The sequence below is a fragment of the Xyrauchen texanus genome, chromosome 11 (genome assembly GCF_025860055.1).
Source record: "Xyrauchen texanus isolate HMW12.3.18 chromosome 11, RBS_HiC_50CHRs, whole genome shotgun sequence".
Taxonomy (NCBI): Eukaryota; Metazoa; Chordata; class Actinopteri; order Cypriniformes; family Catostomidae; genus Xyrauchen; species Xyrauchen texanus.
The window spans coordinates 24,333,626-24,361,289 of NC_068286.1; the positions used below are offsets into that span (position 1 = coordinate 24,333,626).

At 37.5% G+C, this 27,664-nt stretch overlaps 1 protein-coding gene and 1 pseudogene across 1 annotated transcript; both read left to right on the forward strand.

The window, feature by feature from the left end:
• The first annotated feature begins 1,137 nt into the window (after positions 1–1,137).
• Positions 1,138–2,368, forward strand: LOC127651238 (transcription factor LBX1b-like; annotated as a pseudogene).
• Positions 2,369–13,520: 11,152 nt separating this feature from the next.
• cenpk (centromere protein K) lies at positions 13,521–25,910 on the forward strand. The gene is made up of 10 exons (XM_052136980.1): positions 13,521–13,627; positions 14,039–14,155; positions 16,883–16,939; positions 17,094–17,157; positions 17,318–17,364; positions 17,444–17,526; positions 17,648–17,746; positions 19,120–19,255; positions 25,303–25,356; positions 25,543–25,910. The coding sequence occupies exons 2-10, from the start codon at positions 14,066–14,068 to the stop codon at positions 25,696–25,698; spliced, it is 786 nt and encodes a 261-aa protein (XP_051992940.1). The 5' UTR covers positions 13,521–13,627; positions 14,039–14,065; the 3' UTR covers positions 25,699–25,910.
• The last annotated feature ends 1,754 nt before the right edge of the window (positions 25,911–27,664 follow it).

The window sequence follows — 27,664 nt, forward strand, 5'->3', positions numbered from 1 at the left end:
CCTGGACAAATGCACTAGTTCCGCAATTAAAGTGCAACGAATTAAATTAAATATTAAATTCAATGTCAAATGTATATTTTCATGTTTATAATTAATCTGAATTAAAAATAAATATTTTCATATTTATGTATTTTTATTTAACCTTAATATTTTAATTTAAATTAGATAGATTTGGCCTAGGCTATAGATACGATAACCATCTTATCTTCATTTCATATTCTGTTTTATTGCCTATAAATACCGCATTATGTTACATATTACATTATATTACGCATTATGTTACAGACAAATGCTGTAGGCCTATGTTAGCTATTTTTTGCTAAACTGTTTTTTGCTAAACTCCCTCTTTATTCGCACTGCAGACAAATTATCAAAATAAGACTATATTTACATTCAGAATTTTATGGAAAAATGTTGATGACCATGTGGTTCAATATAGACTACTTAACATGTATCATAGTGTCACAGTAGGCTATCATAGTGCCTCTTTCAGTATGATTGCTTTTTCTTATGAAAACAAATAAAAAAATCTAAATTTCACCTTGATGACACGCTTCAAACGTAGGATAATTTTAAGAAACTTTAAAGAAACAGAAAAAAGTTAATGATCAGATACAATGTATGGAGAATAGTGCAACATTAAACGTTATTTAAATAGGCCTGTTTAAATGTCAAAACAGTTTTTTAACTTTTAATTAGATTTCTTACACATCTCAGAAAATGCCACTCTTTCAGAACTGAAAATTAAGCCATCACCCGTCATTTAAGGTATTTGTATCTCGAGCAGGAGGCAAAGCCACCAAACACAAACTCTCATCCCTTTACACGACTCCGCCTTTTCGTCATAGTTAATTAACTGTGCACTAACTGGTCTCCTTATCTTCTGGACTCTTAACTAAAATTCTAAATTGACTGGAGCCAAGACAACACCTAAAAAAAATTTTCATTTGATGATAGGTGCTAACAGTGAGAAACTCGTTGGACATTGCCACGACTGCTTGCAAAGCATCTGGAAGTTTGGAATAGTGGTTAGCAAGCGGTGGTCTGGCATTCTATTTTGCAATTAGAAACTTTTGGATTCTCGCCAGCAATATTTATTTGAATTTTTGTAACTAAAGATACTTTGTATAGACTTAAATGACGACCACAAAATTTGTCAAAATCGGCGAGGCTATGGACAGATGTGGGCTGAACCCCCTGGACCACCTTCCAGCGCTCGCGAGTTCCAACAAGCCCTTAACCCCCTTCAGCATCGCAGACATCCTCAGGAAACCGTCTGTCAGACGAACTCGAAGAATTCACCTGCTTCCAGCCTCCGACAGACCCTGGCGGAGCATCGCTATATCAAAGCAGACTCTTATCACTCAAACATCGCCTCTGTGCGCTCTTCAGGATCTGACATGCAAAACCTTCAAAGGTCTCGAATTAGGTGTAGGTCCTAATCCATGCAGCAGAGGGTAAGAACAAACAATGCGATTGTGAATAAAAAATAACATTAGCGAACATCATTAATATAAGTTAAATATTATAGGCCTGTAGCCTACAATTTGTAAAAACAAACATTTTAAAACGATTTAGAAATATACACCTAAAATGTATTAATTTAAGTGGTCAGTGTATTTTAATTCAGGCTAATTCATGTTTAAATTGCCTTCTCGTCTGATAAGCATTATATCTCTTTAAAAACAGGCCTACTTACTAATAGATATGACATTTTTATTATTATTATTTTTGTACCGAAATATATTATTAAAGCACTATTCTAAAACAAGCCGCACTTCAATAATTGGAATTTCAATTAATTTCGATATCTGCAACTGTCCAACAAACATCAATTGGCTTATCACAATCTGCAACCCAGTGTTTGGTTACACAGCATCATGCAATAACTTATTTCTTTACTTTAATCCACAGGAAGGGATGGGTTGACTCTGTTTGGTCAATACAGTCCTAAAAAGCGCCGAAAAACTAGGACGACCTTCACTAACCACCAGTTATATGAACTAGAGAAAAGGTTTCTCCATCAGAAATATTTGTCACCCGCCGACAGAGACCAAATACCCCATCAAATGGCGCTGACAAATGTGCAGGTTACAACCTGGTTCCAGAATCGACGGGCAAAGTTGAAGCGAGACCTGGAGGAGATGAAAGCGGACGTGAGTCTGTCAGATCTAGTATCATGACTCTGGATAAAATTATAAAACTAGCTGATCTTGAGCGGTGCGCAACTGGAACCACGGGAGAGACGGGGCACTCGGGGCCCAAGAATGCGCACAAATTATGGCTGTCCCCCATGTCGTCTCTCTCAGACCACACAAGTCAAGACTACTCCGAGGACGAAGACGTGGAAAAAGATGTTGATGTCTGATGTAAATCAGAGTGGCTCTTGAAAATAGAAATAATAATAAAAAAAAAATTGTTCCCAATTAATTCCAGTCTTTTGCGGTTTTGCCATGGCTATAAGACGTTAGTTACATTGCGAAACGCCAAGCATTCCCACCTTAACAATCTAGATGATTTCAAGATTGCTGAATTAAATTATTCAAATTAATTTATAGCCTCAACTATGCATGTCTAACTTCTTTTTGTTCAGTACAGTAAACTATCTCTGCATTCAGTTTTCATTTACAGTAGCTAAATAATATATTGCACTGTAATGGGAGATTTTTTTCTCGAATCAGGGCAACATTTATAACCCCTTATAGAGGACAAACTTTTTTAGAGTACAGGTGTATTTATTGCATAATGCTCCCTTTGTACACAATCGACATTACTGTTTTTGTACAGTTGTTTATTTAGTTTCCTTGCCAGTTAGTGCCTTTCAAAAACAGGGCTTGCTTGTTGGTGCGATGCGTATGTAATGTTTTGAGTTTGAAAATAAAATCATTTATATTTCTAATAAAAAATTTGTTTTGACTGAGACTGTTAATAGATAAGAATCATCGTATTCTAACTTCTCATTATTACTTATTGTAAGGCTAATATAATTGCTATTATTATGAGTTCATGATTTTGTATTAATTCCAATTATTCACTAATTCTTGACAGCAATAGGCTACAGGAATTAAATTCTGAGCTTTTTAGCACAGTAGTTTAAACTTTATTGATACGATACTGTGATATGAGATCTATGATCTGAATTTTAAATGTAATGTTAAGTGAATGCATTTAGATATTATGTAGCTAACTGTAAATGTTTAATTGACAGAAGAGCTAACGAACTACGTCAGCCAAGAACCTCAAACTTTTTTTGGTGTAATTGCTAACTGCCTTGATTTCTTTCCTCAACAAGAACAAGAAACGAGGAAAAGAATATTGCCCCTTTATCAGTATTGCTTTTGCTCTCTGCAGAAGAAACAGAGAGCCTTTGGCTTGCTCCACTCTCTCTTTTGTTCTCCAATAGCGTGAATTGGCTTTTGACCTAACAACGTGTGTTTTTCCACTTTGGACCAAATTTATGTGAGAAACACAAATCTGGTCGCTGGGGAGAAAACAGGAGAAGAAAGACACAAAAACACAGAGTTTTGGTCCAGTTTCTTCAAGGCTATATAATCCTTTTTGTTCACGGGTAGAGCTGTAATTTTCAGCGTAAAGCATGAAAGCTGGGGACAAATGAGCCTTCCACCCTGATGTGACAAGTGACAATGGCTTATGGTTGGACTCCTGCGGTTCACCATATGAAACAAGTGTTTCCCGCCACACAAAAAGGACGCAAACGTTTGGAGGCCATATGGTTTCTGAAATTTTCTCACAATTTTAGACAATTTGATGGATTGCGTTAACCCCTCTTTTAAACAGTTTAACGCAGCACAAACAAAGGCCATACATAGGAGTCCCTCTTCGAGAAAGCATCCATGAATGTCCGCTCTTTTCTTCATGCCTTTTTAGCTTGCCGTTTTGAACAAGTCAATGAATTACAATGAAACGCTCTCTGGTAACACTTTAGAGTACTGTGTCTTACTTAATGCATAACTAATAAGGAATTACTGCAGAAATAATAAGTAATTCTTCATTAACAATTAAGTCACTAATATTAACCACTAAGGAAGATGTGTTAACTAATCAGTATGTAATAGCATTTTATAGTTGTGTTAAGTTTTATAGTACTGAATTCAATAGTTATTGATTAACTAATTGTTGTTAATCAATAACTATTGAATTCAGTCATGCCTCCTGATGAACTACTTTTAATTATCTACTAATTCAGCTTCAGGAGAAATAACTATTGAGTAACTACTAATGAACAGTCAATAATATGATTGCTTATTATGATTATTACGGTAGTCTGCAGGCACCCAAAAAAAAGGGGGGGTTATTCTGAGGTACTTTTCAATTTAGTTTATCAGCGAGTCTTTAGCAGACCCCATCGCCGCCACCTTTTCAAGTAGAGTGTTATTATCATTATTAGTATTATCTTATTTAATATAAATCAGCACAGAAACTTCAGCAGGCTTTGTTTTTAATACCTGTTTCCATTTTAGTCATTGTCCAACATTGTAAGTGGCCCACAATTTGAAGAAACATATGCATCTGATTGTGTTTCTTTTACTTTTGAGTGATAAATTAACTATTATCATTATTATTATTTGTAGAGTACCAGATGATGACCTGCTATGCAGTGGAAATGTAAGTTCTGCACTTACACATCTGAAAAGAGGGCACGACTTCTTAAGCACTATTGCATAAGCCATGAACATATTCTTGAATTGTTTCAATACCATGTCTCCATTCCGAGTGTCCATATCATTCATCGTATTAAAAGTACATTTATCAAAAATCAATTTCCAACCAAAACTTGAGGAATGTATGGGCTGTTGAGAAATCTATGGACAATTTGATTTGAGGGAAAAAATATGTTCTTCAAGAAAGTGATCCGTGTTTCACAAAATTTAAAAAATTTCCCCTTAATGCTGACCAAGAAGCATCAAATGGCAATTGCCTATCACATGGATGCCAATTCTTTTTTCAAGCCAAGAGTACAAAGGACAGAGTGTGTAGTTCACGTGTCACAGACTTTTCTGAAAATGTTTAGGAATATCTGCAGCTTACATTGATGGCATTAAGTACTGCCCAGACATGGAGGTTTCAGTTGGATGTTGTTCAGGTTTGCCCAAGTTCATACAGATTGAGAAAATCTTGGCAATTAACACTGACATAATGTTCCTCTGCAAACCACAGACTGCATGGTTGAGCATTTGCGCTCTTATGTGGAGTTTGCATTCACTGCAAGTTGTTCAGCCTTCTCTAATAAATGTCCCCTTCCCTTTGGCAGTTTATAATATCCTTTTTTCTTTGTTTTGTAATTTTAGTTTGCCATGTCGATGACTCTTCACGTTACTGTGCATGACAGTGACATATCTGTGAACTCTTGGAGAAGTGGCCAGCACTTTTCACAGAAAGCCAGGTTGTTTTCCTCCTCCAAATCCCAAGTTACTTCTTTCTAACTTGTGTATTTGAATGTTAATAACACTCCATATTTTTGCTCAGGTCTTTGCAGAATTCAATCGCATATCTGGGGAAATTCTGAGTTCTATGCAGCGTTGGACACGCATTCTGTATTTTTGACTGAAAATTTCGGAGAAAAGGAGGAAATCAGGGAAGAACACTTGATGAAATTATGCATCATGTTGACTCAAGGTATTTCTTTGTGATTGTCATCTTTAAATCATGATTTGGCTATGATTGTTACCCTCACATCTTCCTGTATCTACTTTTTCGTAGTCATCTGAAGTAACACATGTTTGCACTGCAGTGCTTCAGGGTCTTCCAGTCCTCTTGGGGATGACCCAGAGTAATTTTTCAGGATGAGTTTCGTAAGTATTTTTATCGCCATTTATACTTCTGATTTGTGACATTGGTGATTTAAATTGATGCAATAAAATATACTGTAAATTCAATTCTGTTTTCTTAAATAATTAAAAAAATTATCCCATAATTTACTCACCCTCAAGCCATCCTAGGTGTATATGACTTTCTTCTTTCAGCCATACACAATCTCCATCTCTTCCAAGCTTAAAAATGGGACTGAATGATACCTTCAATTTTGAAGCCCAAAAAAGCGTATCCATCCATTAAAAAAATCATCCATACAGCTCTAGGGGGTTAATAAAGGCCTTCTAAAGCGAAGTGATGCATTTTTGTAAGATAAGTATCCATATTTATAACTTCTTTGTAATAACTGGCTTCTGGTCACGGCCGTTCACTGGCTTTCTCTATCCGCTGCGCTTTCGCGTTTGTCACTTATCACCGGAGATTATGCTACGCTTACCTCATACGCCGGAACTCGACTCTCTTGTGAGCGTGCGGGCGGTGTTACCGGATGCCAGTGATAATGGTTTATAAAGTTATAATATGGATATGTTTCTTAAAAAAATGCAACACTTCAGAAGGCCTTGATTAACCCCGTCGTATGGATTACTTCTATGATGGATGGATGCGCTTTTTTGGGCTTCAAAATCTAAGGTTCCATTCACTCCCATTATAAAGCTTGGAAGAGTCAGGATATTTTTTAATATAACTCTGTGTTTGGCTGAAAGAAGAAAGTCATATACACCTAGGATTGCTTGAGGGTGAATAAATTATGGGATAATTTTCATTTTTGGTGAACTAGCCCTTTAATAATTCAGATCAATGTAAAAGTACAATTAAGTATTCCATTGAGCTTGTGATTTTCCAAGTCTTCTGAAGACATGCAATATGATACAGTAAACTAGAAAACAAAGTTTAAAGGAATAGTTAACCCAAAAATTATAATTCACCCTTATGATGAGGGATTTCATCAATGTCTTCTGAAACAATGTGTTCTGTTTTGTAACTCTGTAAATCTTGTCATCTCTCTCATGATTTAAAGCTTGATTACATTTCCTTGTGCTTGATGTTTGCATTTAGCACTATACACCTGCTGTAGTTATCAAAAATTAATGAAGTTGGTTAATGAACAGCCCCTGGTCACTAGAATATATCCAGCACTGAACAGAAATTCACACTTCCTATTTTTCATTCTCTTATAGGATTCAGATGTAGATGCAGGCTTGAGCGAATTAGATGTTGGACTGCTCAGTTTTAACTGAAGGCAAGCCTGCCATACGTCCACATGCCCTCAACGTGGATGCAATGGAGGGAAGAATTGTCATGGATGATGTCCCAAATTTGCCACATTCTGTATGTCTCCACTTTGCTTTGATCTATGCTCTAAATTTAGACCATCCAAAGACAATGAGGAACACATTTTATTTTATTCAGCGGGTATTTCTGTCTTTGGGACAAAAAATACATTTCTGTCTTTTAAGGGTCTCCAAACCCTTAAAAATTTTCTTTTAAGCTGAACTTGTTTCTGGCATATTTTGCTGTAATTGCAGTTCAGTTTAAGAATCTTTCCAAAGACACATGCAGGTTTTTCCAAATTGTAAAGGCTCTTTCTTTTTTTATTAAATAAATACTTTTTTGGAGTTTGCACAGTGCCTGTTCTGCAAATGCTCTATACCTTGTTTATGGTCCAGATATAATGTTGTCATGTTTATTACGCAAATAAACTTTTGAGAATTTCAAACTTGTTAAATGCGTTATTTGAACTAGAAAAATTATTTTCAGTTTACTTAAAGAGAATGTGGAATGTGGATTGCGCGTAGTATTTTAAGTGTACACCACTTTAAAGTGATACAGTAAACTCATGTTGAGATTAGTGGTATTTCAGATGTAAAGTGAACAAATTGTATTAAATTTAAGTTAATTGACTTAATAGAGTAATCTACTAATAAATAATTTGTAAGGTTACTAATTAATTTATAGAAAATTAACAAAAAAAATTAAGTTAACTACAAATGTACTATTAAGTTTAATAACAAGTTGACATTACTTGCATAGGAACATTAATATAACTTCATTTTAGTAAGTAAGTTTTCTTTGCAGAAATAAGGCAATAGGTTTCCTTAATTTTTAAGTAAACTGAACATGTAAACTTTTACAGTGCATGAAGGTAACACATTTAAAATACTGTCTTGTGTAAGACGATGTAATGTTTAAACTGTATTGTACAAAGTATGGCTAAGTAATAACAGTTTGATATTGAAGACAAAGTGTGCAATTTGTAGTATTTTGAATAAGCCAAAGGTGTTACGGAGCATATACTTTTTACTCAAATATAATACACTTATGTTATATTGTTTGTATGTTTCGAAGACACTTGCAATTAATTTGTAATGTACTTGCAATTAATTTGTAATGTACTTGTAACACAAATAAAGTACACTTTAATATCACTAATCAAGCATGTAATTACACTACACTGACATATACTTAAAGTATACTAAGTATATTTGAAGTTGTTCCAATTTAGTACACAAAAGTACACTAAATACACTTAAAGTTTTGCTTTACTACAATTTAAATACAACTAAAATATACTTAGTACAAAATTAGTTGTTTCAAAATAGCACACTTCAAGTTAACTAATTTAACACACCTGAAGCATACTTAAATTAGTCTGGCTTCAAATATACTTAGCATATTTCTTTTTCACAAGGGCGTTTGACCTGGAGACATGAAACCAACTGTAAAACACAAAAGAATATTATTCTTTATATAGCACAATACTTGTTTTTGGGAGAAAATATTCAGTACTTCGAACATTTGAATTTTCTATCTGATTACACGATTGTCAGACTGACTGATTGACAGACAGACATAGGATTACAAGCACAGTGCACGTGAAACTGGCACTATGCAAACAAGTCTAGAGCACAAGCGCATTTCCTGTCAACTCTTAACACTGTTACAATTGATACATAATATTTATTTATATATATCTTTATATTACATTCCTTTTTATCAAATTGTTTTGGCCATACCTGTTACCTTAATGTGACCTTTATTAGTAAAATACTTTGTCAATGTCCACCACTGACGGGGAGATAAAGTTGCGTCCTGAAGCATGTGCGTTGAGAAAAAACTCAAAGCACTTACATTGCTCTGTGTATCCGGCAGGGGCGGGTTAGTGACTGAGGAGGAGGTCCCAGTGAGGCGTTCTCTGGACTCGTCAGAACTGGCCTTTGTTTGATGCCGGGGCACCATGAGAACGGTGTTTGCGGGAACCGGCTAGGTGATCCAAGGGATGAGGAAATCCCTCTTTTGGCAAATAAAAATAAGGAAACCAAGGATTCTCCTCCCGGCCCTCCACCGGGGGAAGGAGTGGTCTGGGTACCAGCTCCTGCACCAACATCTCGTCCCCTGGGTGGTCTGTCTCAGGAACGCTTAGGAGCCTTCTGGATCCTTGAAAATGTTCGTGAGATGGAGGGGCGTCCACTTCCTGTATGTAGCTCTACGCTGGGGCTGAGAGCTGGGCCCTGGTTGAGGCGGAGCTACCTGCTGGTTTCTTGCTGCGGCAGGGGGACACCTCTGCAGGCAGACGGGGCTCGGCTGGGTGTAGTCCCGAAAACAAGTCTTGTGCTATATAAATAAAAATATGAGTGTTTTACAGTTGGTTTCATGTCTCTAGCTCAAACGGTCATTGAGTTTAATAGATTTAAAGGGATAAAAATATCTGTATAAAAAGTACTGAATTTTTTCTCCCAAAAACAAGTTTTGTGCTATATGAAGAATCATATTCTGAGTGTTTTACAGTTGGTTTCATGTCTCTAGGTCAAACGATCTTTGAGTTTAATCGATTTAAATGGATACAAATATCTGTATAAAAAATACTGAATATTTTCTCCCAAAGACAAGTCTTTGACCAGGGCCGTTAGACTTGTGATTTCAGAATATCAAATGTTTAAATTGTTTAATTGATTTAGAGTTATTAAAATGTATATGAAAAAAAAATCTTTGTGCTAGGCAAAGAAAACCCATTCATGCATGTCTAAGTTGGTTTGGCTTGAAAATGTTACAGGCACGGAGAGTTTAATGAGTAATGTTGCGAATATCAAACAAATCTAAAACTAACTTTACCGCACTCAAAAAAGTTCTGTCTCCTTTTACTTAGAATCTCGATAGTCAGACTTAGAAAAGGCTTTTTCTGTCTTGAACCCAATCATTTTAGCTTTTCTTGTGTTCCAGCTCTATAGCACTAATATATATATATATATATATATATATATATATATATATATATATATATATATATATATTAGTGCATCTTTACATACTAATAATTGATCAACCTTGAGGGAAAAAAAATCAGCGAATACAAATCAAATAGTGAGACACTGGCAGTCAGTCTGCTTTCTATATTTTTATAGCAATAAAATAAATTTTACAATATACAGTAAAAAAAATAGTGAGCAGTGAATAGTACAATATTATAAAAATATAAGTAGTATAATATAATACAATAGCATAATAATAATAGATTGATAATATAAATAGTATATGTAGTATAGACAGTAGTATAATACAATAGTATAATAATAGATTGATAATAGCAAATAGTATATGTAGAATAATACTGTCAATAACAAAATATAAATAGTAAATCAAATAGTGAGTACTGAATAGTACATAAATATAGTATAATAATATATAATAATAATAATTTCTCAAAATCTGTCGAATGACAAACCCTAATATGTACACAAGGGCATTGTCCACAAGGCAACCAAAGTGGGTTGGCAGGTAGCTATGGCAACACACAATTGCAGAGATGTTAACAAAAGTGGATGGAAGCTCTTCAGTTTCTTCTGTTGCTAGAACAGAGGACACCTCCACAGCAGACAGGTTACGGTCTCATCCTGTGCTGCCACATTTCCTGAAGTGCTTGGTGAGACACCGCACCATGAGATGGCAGAAAATGCCCTGCAGAGGAGTTGTTGTTCCAGCCAGAGACACACAACACTTATAGTTCACCCAAAACTTTTTATTAGCTGATAATGCACTCACTGTAAGGCCATCCAAGATATATATGACATTCTTTCTTCATCCAATGTTTTTTTGCTCTGATAAAGAAAGTCATATATATCTTGGATGGCCTTACAGTGAGTGCATTATCAGCAAATTTGCATTTTTGGGTGAACTATTCCTTTAATACTGATATTTGCTCTTTTCAGACGATTGATCTACAGAACTTTGTAAAATGGAAAAGCAGTTATTTAATGTATTAGAACCAGTATTTTGTAAAAGTGCAATAAATTGACATGAAGAATACTTTTGTAATATATGTGGATGTGGGAGGTCAAGATGGAGAGTTATATGCTTTTGGACCATGTAAGTGGAGAGTGAGGGCAAACTCCCTCTGGTCGTTTGTGTACTCATGGCCCCGTATTGACAGGAAGTCTATCGGGAGATCTTAAATTCAGTTAGCACAGACTACCTAGTAAATGCTCTTGCAATAATAACTAGAAAGTCTAAAAAGATTGGAAAGTGTAAACATACAAGATATATATGAAGTTAAAAGTTTTTTCAGTTTACCAGAGTAGAAATTTAACCTCTCTTTCGCCTCTTCATTTATGATATTCTTAACCTTCAGAGCCTCAAGAAGATCATGTGCTGTGTTCTTTGCCCTCCATTCTCAGTCCTTCATATTCCTCATCTCTCGCTTCAGACTCTCCACCCTAACCAAGGCTTCTCGGAGTCTGGCCTTTAGACCAGTGGGAGATGCAGGCAAATGCATAGGAGTGGTCCTAGTAGAAAGAAGGTTGAAAATGTTTTATGAAAATGAGTAATGTTTATATCACTTCACTCACAGTCTTGGCTATTTGGTGCATGGTTAGTACAATGTACTACCAGCTGATCGCATTCTTAAAGGATTTTTGTAAATTCTCATAATTTACTCGCCTCCATTCCATGTGTATATATATATATACAGGCGCGGATTAATACACAGGCTTGCATAGGTTGCCTAGAGGCCCACGTGTGCAGGGGCCCCGGATTGGCCTTCAGCGTGTACAAAAAAGACCCTCATTGGCCCATAAGAAACTTAAAAAAGGGGGGTACCTCACACAAAGAGCAGCCTAGCTATTAATACTGTCTGACTCTGGTGGCACACTAGTTAGTTTTTAACAATGTTATAATGACCAAATACAACCAGAAACAACTGTTCTGTCTTACCTATGAAAGGTAATTCCCTGAGATCTGGTTTGGATTTTGCAAAAGTTTGTACAGCCACAAGCTGCACACAAGTCAGGCATATTTTCTCCAGTAAAGCTGCCTGATAGTTATGGCAAGTTGCCTGGGCCAATGAGGCATCTATGAATTTATATGTCAATGGTTTCAAACCCCTTGAACTATTAAAGAAGCTGGATGTGATACAAGCTCAAGCTTTGAGACTCTGTTGTGGTGCTTTTAAAATGACTCCTGTATCTGCTCTTTAGGTTGAAGTGGGTGAAATGCCGCTACAAATCAGACGCAAGCAGTTAATGATGAGCTATTGGGTAAATCTTCAAGGTCATTCAGAAGAACATCATCCAACAGTAAAGGTACTCCTTCCATGCTGGGAAAAGGAAAGGTCTAATCAGAAGATCTTTGCATGGAATAGTGATGAAGTAGCTAGAGAAATGACTTTAAGTCAGAAAAGATATATTCCTGCAGTATCACTGTCAATAACTCCACCTTGGATGTTTCCTGTAGTATTCATAGATTTTTATATTCTGGAGTTAATGAAAGTGTATAAAGACTCTATCGAATATTGTAGATGTTTTTGAAGATAGGCTACAAACTGTATACCAAGCATTTGTCCAAGTATATACGGATGGATTCGATCATTTGTCAGTATACACAGTAGAGATGATGGCAATTGCAACAGCATTACAGTGGATAGAAGAGACACAAATTAAAAAGGTTGTTCTTTGTACAGATTCTTGTTCAGCATTACAGTCACTGCAATCATTCACATCTCACAGTAGACAGGATATAGTAAACGAGATATATGAAAATCTGTATAGATTAAAGAATATGAACATAATGACAATATTTATGTGGATACCAGCTCATAGGGGGATAAAGGGCAATGAAGTGGTTGATGGGTTAGCAAAACAGGCTTTGGAAAATAAGGAGATCATGAATATCTCACTTAGTAAATATAAAGCAAAGCAATAATTAAAGCATATACTTTTAAGGAGTGGCAACAAAAATGGGATACAGGAAACACAGGACGTCAACTTTATGAAATACAAAGAGAAGTAGGATTAGCTAGGATAGCAAAAAGCACCAAAGAGGAAAATATTTTAACAAGGTTAAGAGTTGGGCATACCATGCTGTATAAAACTTTAAAATTAAGTAATAAAGGAGTCAGTAGAACATGTTATTTGTGTCTGCCAAAAGTACTTCAATGAACGAGAAATAATGGAAAGGGAACTTAGAAAGGAAGGATTGGAAGAAATAAAGCTTAAAAATATACTTATTCATGGAATAGAGAATGTATTTCATTATCTCAAGAAAACAAAAGTTAATTAAGAGAATTTTTTTTTTTTTACGAAATGGGTAAACTCTGGTCCACACTCCAACACAGTAGGTGGCGATAATGCACCTTAATGTTGGTGCCACCCGCCATAAATCCGAAGAAGAAGAACCCTTTGAACTTCCACAGCGTATGACGCCAGTCTTACGTCATTACGTTTTTGCTGGCGGTATTTTTGTTTGGCAGGAATAGTGGTTAGCTAAACACGGGTGTAATATTCGCTCAAAATAAATTCTGTATACGGTGAGTACCAACGTGAATCTGTAAATTCGGTTCACTGAATTTATCGCTATAAAATACTAGGTTTGTTTGCACTTTACAGTAATTACTGACATATCGTCAGTTATTTCAAATAGCTAGTTAGCTACACGGCTAGCGTATCAATTAAACCAACCGTTGCAGTGTTTTATTACAATCAGCTCTTGGATTATAATATTTGAGATTCAAATTGGATCATGAATTTACGTCGGCATTGCAGTTCGTTAAACTGACCATTTTCGACGAACAACTTGTTTATCACTAAATTTGAGTTTTAGGTTTTTCGGATAATGTTTTAGGGTTTGGTTTAAAATCTAGGCTCAAAAGAATTTTCAGAAGTTAGTCTGCTAACATTGTTTTCTTCTGTTATTCTGTTTTGTTTGACCCCATTTGTAGATTGCAACACCATCAAAGCATATCGAAATGGACCAGGACATCCAGTCTGCTCAGTGTTCAGAGGCAAAAGCATTGTTGTTCGATGATTGTGAGGAACAGTTTGGATTGTTACAGAAGGTATTTTGCCTTATCGTAAAATTCTTACACACAAGTTTACCATTCTGCATTCTGTTGTTTGATTATTTGTGTTTGTTATTATTCAGTTATTCAGCCAAAGAGTCAATGCAGAATTCTACATAAAATATTTGGTTTTGGTATTTATTTTTCTTCAATTATTTAAATATTTGATAAATATTAAATAATTGGAATACAAATATTTTCAATTGTTTTTCCCCCCAAAATATTACAGTATTATAAATGATATCATGCATATAATATGCATTCTAATAAAGTCGAATGAAGGATTTTCAGCTTTTTTTAATTTTGTGCCATAAGTAAATTAGCAAATATTTCCATTTATTTCAATGATAATGTATTTGTTGATGCCCCTCATTGTGCACATACTAAATCTAAATGTGTTACAATGTAACAGTAAATGCACATTGTTCTTCTGGTGGGCATCTTCCCTCATTGTTTTTAGATCAGTGGTTTGCCTGGTATTCATCTGTTTATATTAATATATTTTGCATTAATTTTGTGATCTCTTGGTTCACAGAATGTAATAATATAAAGCGTGCTCCACATGGTACTGCTTCTAATTGGAGACTGCCATTTTTGAAGATTGCCATTAGCTATCACATTTAGTCACAAACGACTAAATTAAACCTCAAAAGCTTCTACCTTTTGAAGTTGCTGTCATGCGCTAGTTCAGATCAAGCAAGCTGCAATCTCCTGACAGATTTAGTCTACACACGGTCTGGATCGCCTGCTTGGAACTTTATTGACTGACCATCGTGCAACATACAGAATTTGGACTTTTTGTGTGAATTTGAGTTTTTATAGAAGTTTTATTGATGGTTTCCTTCATTAGAGAGAGACAGAGCGCGAGAGCGCGCTCAAAGTAATAGTTCGCCCAAAAATGAAAATTCTCATCATTTACTCAACCTCAAACCCAGATGTGTATGACTGACTGACTTCTGCTGTACACAAAAGATTTTTACTTGGTAGAATATACCAAGAATCCGGCCATGGAGAAATTAAACCAAAAGTAACGGAAACTATCGGAGTTGATTTTATTTTCAGATAGCCGACAATTAAAAAAATGCAACTATCGCACACAATTAATTGTAAGTCCGATATATTGGTCGACCTCTACTCGCAATGCAAGTGAACTATGATCAGAACTCCAAAAAGCTTGCAAAAGGCAACATAAAAGTAATCCATAAGACTCCCATGGTTAAATCCATATTTAACCACATATTTAACCATATTTTATATAGCGTGGAGGCTTCACTCTATTCTCCACGGTATCCATGCACAACTCGCCACGTGCACTACCGAGAGCGACATTATAGTGACCACGAGGAGTTTACCCCATGTGACTCAACCCTCCCTAGTAACTGGGCCAATTTGGTTGCTTAGGGGACCTGGCTGGAGTCTCTAAGCACGCCCTGGATTCGAACTCAGGACTCCAGGTGTGGTATTTAGCGTCTTTACTCGCTGCCCCCCCTGCACGATTTCTCAGCCTTAGCAAGTTAGAGCTGTGACGCAGTTAAATGAAAGGAGGCAGCAAGAACCGGCTTGATAATATAAATAATATTTTAATGAGGAACTGAACCAAAAGGACACACACACAGGTGTCGGTACAGTTACAATTGTATCTGAGAAATTCTTTTAGTGCATGATGCTTCATCTACACATAAACAGAAATATTAAAGAGTGCATCATTAAAGGAATAGGTAACCCCAAAATGAAAATTGTCATCATTCAAACAGTCATCATTCATCATGTTGTTCCAAACCCACTTATTTGTGGTTCTCCTTTACTGATGCCATTGTAGATATGCTCTTTTCATAGTCATTGGGCTAGGTGTGTGGAATCACGACCCAGCCCCGCCATCCGCACTGCCACGAGCATTTCAAGGAGTATTCGTCAGTTTAATGAAGTGACGTCTTTGTTCCATTAACTTTTTTTCTATGTAGCATACTCATTCAAAACAACAGCAGGAGGCATTTAATTCATAGTGACTTTTTAACATGATTAATGTTACTAACACGATTGGTCATAAAATCTAATTATTAAAATACAGACCAAGTTGTTAGGTGGGTGGATGCTCCCTGGATGCCTGGAACTAATGGAAATTTAAAGCCTCTAACAAATGGACACATGCACCACTGCAATGAAGTGAAACGGTTATATACATGCTGTACTAACAACTGTAGCATACATCTCTGGAATGTGAAATAAATGTATGCCAATTAATTGTAAGTTTGATGGGTAGAGCTGTAAAAGCTCCCCTTATAATGTATGAAGCTGTGCAATTAATTTACTGTTGTATCTAGTCATTTAGCAGATGCTTTTATTCAAAACAACTTAGGAACACACAAAAAGAAATCCTTACCTTGTCCGCAGGTCACGCAGTCAGCTTAATTGAACGGCTTCACTGATTTTAATAGGAGTGATCCATTATTCCTGATCTCTCCACTAAGGAGTAACTGTAAGCATCTAAATTACCATACACTTTCATCGCATCTCTCACGCTGACATGCTCTGTAATGTATCAACAAATGTCTGGTTAACTCACTCTAGGTAAACGTTTGTTCTTTGAGAAAATGTTAAATCAGTGACTTATTTAAAGGATCCGAAATGATACCAGTAGTGTTGTAATTCCTTTGTTATTGTTTACATCCTTGAACTGTCTTTATTGGTCAACCACAAAATATAACCACATATTTTGTCTTTCAGCTTCAAAATGAGATCATTTTAGCAGACACTGAGACAAATGATGATGAGTCAAATGAGGTCTGTCTTCTTTTGTTATTTTTTTTTTAAATTTGAGTTTTAAAATCAACTATGCATTTAAGAACATGGTATTAGTACATAGGATGGAAATTTGTTACTTTTCTGTTGAGGCAACAGAGTTCTCAAATAAGTCATATTACTACTTTGTGGGCAGGCTCTGAATCGCCTGAATGCAATTACAGCGGAGCTAGAGCAGTGGCAGGAAATGGATCCAAAATGTAAGCTATTATCTGTGGTGTTGTATAGAATTATATAATATAAATAATGCATTATCCAGCACCCCTATAGACACCACACTTGATATTGTTTTAGTGTGGTCTGCTGTAATTTATTAAATCAAAACTAATACATATTTGTCCAACTGTTTATCTTTTCCAGTGCTGCCAACAAATCCTGAAGTCTTATTAGCTGTTGGAAAAGAAGAGGTAAATAGTCTCTTTAATCACGCCAAATACACAGTGAGTGTACTGAAATATAGATGCAGTTACAATTTTTCTCTTACAGTTGCAGACACTCAACAGTCAGCTTAAAATGGTCCTGTCATGCTCGCAAGCAAAGCTGGATGCTCTGAAAGAGATATTGAAAAGGTGTGACAGATTTAAGACAAAATTCTCTTTAGGTTACCTTCATGTTAGTCATGAATAACTCTACACAAAATCCATTTGTGGATAATACATATAAACTCTAATTACTCAAAACAAATTTCAGGGAACAGACATGGCTTGCAGAGAAAAAAGAAGTGTTGAATGCAGTGTCTGAGCGAGTCACCACGTTGCGACATGAAAACGAGAAGTTATCAGAGCACAGGTGTGTCTGTTTTATGCTTTGATTATAATTACATCTCTACATGTGCTTTAAGGTGGACTCGTCAAATTTTGCTAATGGCTAAACTTGTAAGAATTGTCACTAGTAGAATAGTATTGAATTGTTTTTAAATATGTGTAAATAATGTACGCTCTCATGAGATGAATACTCGTGTGATATCAGCCCTAAGTCCTGTTCACACCACTGGCTGACAGAGGTACAAAGTGACAAAATCCCATTAATTTTCAATGAGAGCAGAGCGACTTCCGTTGACACAAGCTGCAGTGACAGTTGGCAACAGAGAACGCCATGGAGTTGAGTGCAGGGAAGACATAAAATTTGAAAGTTTTTGAGCGATTTCACTGTTCTATCATTTATCTGTAACCACATACTGGATATAGCCTAATAAAAATTATGCATTGAAAACTGTGTCCGCATTCTGAGCGAGTTTGATTCATACATTTGATAGATTGTTCATGATAATCAACATCACTGCTGCAGGTTATATAAAAACACTCTCCCATGTAAAATATTTATTTTTAGAAGCAATAGAACCGATTTCTTGTTGAATTGGAATGATATCTTAGTTTTACTGGCAGTATAATCTATAATCAGAATTTCCAAGGCTACTATGGCCAGACGTGCAGTCCACTAAAGACAGCTGTTGGAACGACCACCAGCAACACACATCATAGAGTCTAGCGACAATGATGAAGTGAAGGGGGCTTTAGAGTAAAAGCTGCTTTATTCTACCTATGTTGCTGGATGGGCATTCATGTGTGGCGGTATGTTGAGATCATTTGACCAGCCGAATATTGCTTGTTCTATCTCAGTAATCTGTTTTCATTGAATGGTTTTACTCGTTGAATGCATTAATCATGGATGGCTGTGAATAGCAAATTTTTACAGTTACAATGGTATCTGAGAACTTCTTTTAGTGCATGATGCTTCATCTACACATCTAAATATTAAAGAGTCCATCATTAAAGGAATAGGTAACCCCAAAATGAAAATTGTCATTATTCATTCATCATGATGTTGTTTCAAACCCACTTATTTGTGGTTCTCAGTTACTGATGCCATTGTAGAAATGCTCTTTTCATAGTCATTGGCTGGTCATGTGATTTTTAAAATGGCAGTGCTCATGAATCTGTGCCCACCACAATGTTGAAAAAGGCAGCTTTTTCTAAGACTCCTATGGCGAGTTGTCAACTCGTGTCAGTGTACTTCACTTGAAAGAGGTACAAACCAAAATTTCCTCGTACACACAAAATAAAAGTATATTGCAATAGGCACTATAATCCTCATTGCTGATTGCATTGTGTTGGTTATTATATTTTGTTGTCCAATTCTAACCAGTTCTTTTTACATTGCAGTATTTTGCAGGACATGAAAAGAAAAATTAACAATTTAAAAGACTATCACAGCAGCCTTATGGAAACTCTGAGTGACATGTTAGCTGAGCACTTCCCGCTTCCCGATCCCCAAGGAAATGGCACAAAGAAAAAAAGAGTAGGTGCCATATTCACCCTCTAAATCAGATCAGCGAATATCAGAAGAATAAGTTAAATTGATAACTTAATCCTGAGAACCATACCATTACCATATCTATTTGTGGTATAGACCTTATTCACGCTAGCGCCATCTTTGACTTTTAATGGAAATGACAATGAGGCAGTGAGGGATAGACTTAAACACTTTAAACTGCAGTACATTCCATTGAAGTGACTGTTTCATTCCTACTGACTGCCAGTGGTAGTGTTAAGCACTAATGGATAATTGCAGCAAGAAGACCGAGCAAGAATATAATCTGCAGTAGCTCTGTACTCAGTCTCTTTTGCTTTCTTGCTCTATGTTGGGTCGTTTCTCTGTGCTGTTCAGTGCAGCTTACCTGAGTTGCGAGGACTTGCCCTCTCATGCTATGACAGCATGCTCTTCACTATTCATCTGGACAGAACTTAATTTTTCATGAGTGGATTTTTCATTTTCTGATTGTTAGTGCTGGAGATACACTGCCCTTCATGGTATTGTCCGGTGGCTGGTATCTGACCGCGCTAAGTTAATGGTTGTCCCGTAACCTGTATTATTTATCGATTCATCTGCCATTACATGGTTACTTCCAGTGATAACTTCTTGCGGGCCATATGTTGCTATCCGATGGCCGGTTATTTTGTTCTCGTGTTTCTTTAGCTTGCTTGTTGTTCAGAACTTACTATTTTCGGTTCTATCGGAAAATATAATTGATAGTCTAAGTTTTTATTGATTTATATCTTGGCTGTCTGATACCCTACGGTCCTAACCGAGGGCATGCAGTAAGTGGCTGACTCATGGCTCACATCTCCATTGTCACTAGCTTCCCACCGGGTTGCTGTGTCCGAACACACTTCTCCCTGATGACGGACACAATCGCTGCCCATCGTGTTTAGGAATCCAGCATTTAAGAGAAGCTTTGACGGATCTGTGTTTGCACTGTAGTATGCTGCCTACATCAGAGAGACCGCTTTTCCTCGCTAAGTTAGATCCTTGCTCGCCTTTTAGCCTCACACAGCATGATTCAGCCCCACGGCGCACTCGGAAGTGGCTGGTGCTCCTCAGGCTAAGAATAAATCTGTTCTGCAAACCGATAATTCTGAGCATTTGCTGTCGAAGAATTTCACTAATTTCTCATCATAAATGTCAGAAATGAAACATGGTCTTCAAGCTCTCCAACCTCCAGTGTTCTCTGCATTCTCTGGGAAACACGCCAGTAGAAGAGGGTTACTTCCAGCTTCCACATAATATTGATTTGGATGTTCTTTCCATGTGTGTCTCAATTCATATTTTCATGAGGAGTTGGTTGATACTGTTGTAAATCCTCCTCAGGAAGTTTTTTTCCAGCCTGTTTGTTACAGGTGGCTCAAGCGGGGGGCGGCTCATTCACCCGGATGGGCCTGTCCTCTGTGTATGACACTTTGATGGGGCTTCAGATGGCGGTGGCCCGTTTGGGCCTGGACAAGTCGCCTGTCCAACCCATTTAGGCTAATGTGTTTTTCAAGCAAACTTCATATACAAACGCATTTACCATGCCACCGTGTAACGACTTTGTTTCAGAGTTTTCAAGCGCTCTGACAGTTTCCAATGTGCCTAAAAGGAGATCAAAGGGGGGGCTCCCGAAATCGAACAACTGGTGGCAGCTTTTGTAGTTTCGCCGGATGAGGCTTTAAGAGGCAATATATGGTGTCCAAGCACACAGTGTGGATGTACTGACACTATTAAAGAAGGCTTATGAATCAGTGGCCTTTATAACACAAGCAGATAATACTAGCTGCCAGCTGCTGCTTGCCTGCAACACCACATTGGGTTGTCAAATGTAGACACTTCGGTACGGCAGGGACAACGCGTCGATGTCATCGATGACGTCGACGCAAACTATGCGCGTCGATTCGTCAGAACCCAAACAAAGATGGCGCCGCCGGCGAGTAGTAGCAACACGAGTGGCTCCTCAGACTATCAGAAGTGCAAGGCGGCATGCACTCGTTCCTCTAAAGTATGGGAATTCTTTAATTTAAAAGGAAACAATTCCGTGATATGTCTTCTTTGCAAAATGGAGATGGCCTTCCATTCTAGCACCACGGCAATGCACCAGCATCTGAAGAGGCACCACCCGGGAGCAGCTGCAGATGACAGAGCACCGTAGTTTTTTTTCAACTCCCCACTTTGCACTCGATGTTGGAGTAGGCTATAATACGTTGTCGACACCTAAAGTTTTCGCTTATAGCTATTAATAATGCGCTATGAATGTCATGAAAAATACATAGAGGACACTGACAACACGCTGACAGACAGGACCAAGCAGGTAACATTTAATAAAGTCTCAACTTTCAAATTTGGTCATTCAAAGAAAATTAAACCATAAATAGGCCTACTATTTTGTGGCTCTTTAATGTGTCGTGACAGGTTGCCTCAGTTAAAGCTGCTCGTGAACCGATCATCTTTTCCTTAGTTAATTTATAGCATCAAATAGGCTAAACATGAATGTAGCCTACATCAGAAGGACTGTTGTTTTAACCGCGGAAAGATGTCAGTACAGTAGCCTACAATCCATTATTCAAATTCAAATCCACCGACGTTAATCTTCTCTCTCCTGACTACTTTGTCGGACACAAATGCCGTATTATGATTGATTGATCAAGATCGCCAGTCAATCAAACTCCCGGCAAATGTTTTTTTTTTTTTAACATTTTATACACCCCCACCCCCGTTGAAACCGGTATTACCGGTGTTGTCACAAGTTGATTAATCAAATCGGACTGAAAAAATTAATCGTTAGATTAATCGATGCATCGAAAAAATAAATCGCTAGATTAATCGTTTAAAAAATAATCGTTTATCCCAGCCCTACACTTCGGTACACTTTCAGCAACCCCACTGAAGATGTCCAGGGCCATCGCCCTTTTTAATGTCAGCCACAAGGGGGACCACGACCTTTGTTCATTGTTAGAGAAAGGAGCACTAGAGAAGGTTCTTCCCCTCAACCAGAGGGAAGGTTTTTACTCAACATACTCCCTTGTCCCAAAGAAAGACATCATGTTTCGTCCTGTTCTGGATTTACGACGTCTAAACGTGTTCCTAAAGTCTCTTTCCGCACGTTGCCCACTGCTGACGTCTTCAGTCCGTAAATAAAGTAGACTGGTTTGTAAGTGTAGATTTAAAAGACGCTTACTTTCATGTTCCTATTGCAGCACACCACAGCAAGTTCCTGAGATTCAGCTTTCAGGATCAAGATTACCAGTTTACAGCAACACCTTGAACTCTGTCATGTTCCTCAAACCATTCCTGAACAATTTTTGCTGTGTGACAGGGTGCATTATCCAGCTGAAAAGGGCCAGTGCCATCAGAGAGTACCCTTGCCATGAAGAGGTGTATGTGGTCTGCAACAATTTTTAAAGTGAGGGGGGAAAAAGTATTTGATCCCCTGGTGATTTTGTACGTTTGCCCACTGACAAAGAAATGATCAGTCTATAATTTTAATGGAAGGTTAATTTGAACAGTGAGACAGAAAAACAACAAAAAAATCCAGAAAAATGCATAATATAAAAATTTTATTTCCCTCATTACAATGCAATTCAATTTATAAGTATTCGACCCCCTCTCAATCAGAGATTTCTGGCCCCCAGGTGTCTTTTATACAGGTAACAAACTGAGATTAGGAGCACACTCTTAAAGGGAGTGCTCCTAATCTCATTTTTTTACCTGTATAAAAGACACCTGTTCACAGAATCTATCAATCAATCAGATTCCAAACTCTCCACCATGGCCAAGACCAAAGAGCTGTCCAAGGATGTCAGGGACAAAATTGTAGATCTACACAAGGCTGGAATGGGCTACAAGACCATCGCCAAGCAGCTTGGTGAGAAGGTGACAACAGTTGGTGCAATTTATTTGCAAATGGGAGAAACACAAAAGAACTGTCAATTTCCCTCTGTCTGGGGCTCCATGCAAGATCTCACCACGTGGAGTTGCAATCATGAGAATGGAGAGGAATCATCCCAGAACTACACGGGAGGATCTTGTCAATGATCTCAAGGCAGCTGGGACCATAGTCACAAAGAAAACAATTGGTAACACTACGCCGTGAAGGACTGAAATCCTGCAGTGCCCGCAAGGTCCCCCTGCTCAAGAAAGCACATGTACAGGCCCGTCAGAAGTTTGCCAATGAACATCTGAATGATTCAAAGAACTGGGTGAAAGTGTTGTGGTCAGAGGAGACCAAAATCGAGCTCTTTGGCATCAACTCAACTCGCCATGTTTGGAGGACGCAAACCCAAACTTCAAACCCCAAGAACACCTTATGCTTTGGGGTGTTTTTCTGCTAAGGGGACAGGAAAACTTCATCACATCAAAGGGACGATGGACGGGGCCATGTACCGTCAAATCTTGGGTGAGAACCTCCTTCCCTCAGCCAGGGCATTGAAAATGGGTCGTGGATGGGTATTCCAGCATGTCATTGACCCAAATCACACGGCCAAGGCAACAAAGGTGTGGCTCAAGAAAAAGCACGTTAAGGTCCTGGAGTGGCCTAGCCAGTCTCCAGACCTTAATCCCATAGAAAATCTGTGGAGGAAGCTGAAGGTTCGAGTTGCCAAATGTCAGCCTCGTAACCTTAATGACTTGGAGAAGATCTGCAAAGAGGAGTGGGACAAAATCCCTCCTGAGATGTGTGCAAACCTGGTGGCCAACTACAAGAAATGTCTGACCTCTGTGATTGCCAACAAGGGTTTTGCCACAAAGTACGTATTCATGTTTTCCAGACTGGTCGAATACTTATTTCCCTCTGTGGCAGGGCGGAGGGCGGGGCCGGGTCGTGATCATACACACCTGGTCCCGTATTAGGCTAATCAAGCCTCTGAAGTTTAAAGGTCGACTGCAGAGTATCGTGCGGGAGAGAGAGATCATTTACGGACATGTCCGTCATGTGTGTGTTTATGTGGTCTTTTGAGTTTTATCATTAAAACTATTATTTATATTGAAAAGCCGGTTCTCGCCGCCTCCTTTACATTGATCCCTTTACACCCTCATTAAAATGCAATTCAATTTATCAAGTTTTACATGTGTTTTTCTGGAATTTTTTTGTTGTTATTCTGTCTCTCACTGTTCAAATTAACCTACCATTAAAATTATAGACTGATCATTTGTTTGTCATTGGGCAAACGTACAATATCCGCAGGGGATCAAATACTTCGACACATACCACCTACCTACAGTGAGGGAACAAAGTAACATCCACATGAATGCCTGGACCGAAGGTTTCCCAGCAGAACGTTGCCCAGAGCATCACACTGCCTCCACCTGTCTGCCATCTGTTCCCCAGGTAAACAACGAATACACATCTGGCCGAATACATGATCTAAAAGAAAACTTGATTCATCAGACCAGGCTACCTTCTTTCATTGCTCCATGGTCCAGTTCTAACTCTCACGTGCCCATTGTAGCTACTTTCGGAGGTGGACTCTGAATGGTCGAAGCAGCACCAAGCTGCAACATACTGTGTGTTATGACACCTTTCTATCATGGCCAGTATTAAGTTTTTCAGCAACTTGTGCTATAGTAGCTCTTCTTTTGGATCGGATCAGATGGGAAAGTCTTCGCTCCCCCAGGCATCAGTGAGCTTTGGGCGATCCTGACCCTGTTGACGATTCTCCAGTTGTCCTTCCTTGGACCACTTTTGGTAGATACAAACCACTGCATACTGGGAACACCCCATAAGACCTGCCGTTTTGGAGATGCTCTGACCCAGTCATCAGGCCATCACAATTTGGTCTGTCGAAGTTGCTCAGATTCTTACACTTGCCCGTTTTTCTGCTGCAAACACGGTCTGTTCATTTTCTGCCTAATATATCCCACCCTTTGACAAGTGCCATTCCGTATACAACAAAAAAACAACAGACAACATCCAGTTGTGACAGAGTTGTGAAAATCAGATGTGATCTAGGAGCTTTATACAGCGCATAAATAAAACAAAGATGGCACTAGTGTGAATAAGATATTTACCACAAACCACATTTTGTTGTGTTTTGCAGGCTGCTGTGTATGATGCGGATATTAACCTTATTTCACTGAGTGAGATTATTGAGGTGTGTTCAGACATTCATCACTATATTATGTTCACGTTTACCTGCATTTTTGTTATTACTTGAAGATGAAAAAATGAGGAAAATGTTGAGAAATCTAAAGATGAACCTTAATACAAAGTGCTAAATTTATGTACTTAACCTTAATCAATAGCACATTTAATCATATACGTATTTGTTTATTTTCAGAAATTGACCAACAAAACATTAGAAACTCCTCATGACCCTTATGTGACTACCGATGACACTTTCTGGCCACCATACATGGAGATGCTTCTTCGTAATGGTATTGCGATAAGACATCCAGATGACTGCAATAAGATTAGGCTGGAATTGTTTGTTTGAATCTAAATAGCAATTGACTTTGAATCTAATTTAAATAAGACATTTTTGCATATTTTGCCTACATGGTTAAAAGTCAATGTTTATTTTTTCTTTAAACTGCACAACATAATTTTTAAATAAAACTTCTGTACTCTAATCACAGTTCTGTGATGTTTGTTGTGTTATTTGCCATGAACCTCATCACTGTGCTGTGTAATAAAACATATTTTGAAATCCGTGATAGTAATTACTCTGAATTTTTATGCATGTTATCTTTACTAACATTCACTTAGGGGCATGAATGCAGGATCATTCAAATGCAATAGTTTTCAGTTACCGATGCCATTGTAGAAATTCATTATGCATAGACAGCCATGAATGATTAATTTAAACCATGAGTCCAATAATAAGGTGGTTACTGAAATTTAAAGGTGGGGTATGTGATTTTCTTTTTTGACCATTTTTTCAAAATAACTTGAAATCCTATTCCTAACCCACTTACTGGCTGTAAATTAGAAGCACTGAAATGAAAATTAAGCAATTTAATCATCTGTGGAACGGGCAGGGCTTGAAAAACTCCAGCCGATCATTTTCAAGACCATCTAGACCACCCTGGCACGCGTGTCCCGTTCGTCATCAGCTGCTTTCAGATGGAGCGGCATTTACTACACAGAGCTGTAGTTCATCACTGACAAGCTGGGCAATTTACCCTTCATTATCACGGCCCAGCTTGTTAGTGAACTACGGCTCTGTGTAGTATACGCCGCTCCATCTGAAAGCAGCTGATGGCGATTTACTAATCAATGAATGCACTTTATGTTATGTGCTTTACTGACGAGATGCGCATAACAATCTCATCTGATAACGTTATATCGGTCAGCCCTATATTTAGCCATAAACTTCGGTGACAACCAGGACGTCCAATATATTTTTATATATTTTATATTTATACAATATATATTTACATTTCAAAAACATCAATTTTCTAACAATACTAATGATTTATGTGACTGTTGAATGTTAATAATATCTGGTGCAACTTAACGCTGAATGTTGTGCCATGTTGACGGTCTTAGCAGGTAAATGGTGACGTCATGCAGAAACTCCAACCTATGCTAGCCTGGCTCGCTCTCGCGCATCTGAGTTTTCGCTCGTGCATGATTGCGCGTCCATGTTTTTCGAATGGGTGGAGTCAGGGCCAGCGTTGGAGGAGAGAAGGTAGGACCTTATGAGTTGTGTATTTTCAAAATCTGCCGGCCGTTTTGCAAATCACATACCCCACCTTTAAGTGAAGTATTTGGCTGGTCATGTGATCATTACTTGACAGCCCCCACAAGGTGACTATAGAATTAAACTGCTTTTATAAGATTACTGATTGTCTTCATTTCATGTGAGTGTACATGATTTTATACCCAAGTTCCAAAATAAAAATGTATTTAATTAAATGTAATTTGTTTTAATACGGAAAAAAATTAACCATGTTCCAAATCTAATCCATGGCTAATATTTGTTATCATTGTTGCGACGATGCTGCTAAGAGGTAAAACTTTGAAGTCAAGATGCAAAATAAATTAAAAAAAATAACATTTAAACTTTGGGATCATATAATTTTGGCACCACAGAATGGATCTCAGGGTGTCCATGTTTCTTTAGTGTTATTTAAAATAGTCGCATAGTAACAACTGAAAGTTTGCCTATAATTTTCTATCATTCTATTGTCAATCCCCTTTCAGTAAAGGCAATGTTATTCTCGAATTTATCAAAATGCTTTTTTTCCGTAGGAATGACACAAAAGCTTTGCCAATAATCTTCAGACCATTCCTGACAAGTGGTATCAAATAAATTGTTCTATTTGATATCATTGGCCTACAAGACGTTAACTTAATCACCATGAAGTGGACAAACGTCTTGTAGGCCAACGATATCAAATAGAACAATTTATTTGATACCACTTGTCAGGAATGGTCTGAAGATTATCGGACTCAGA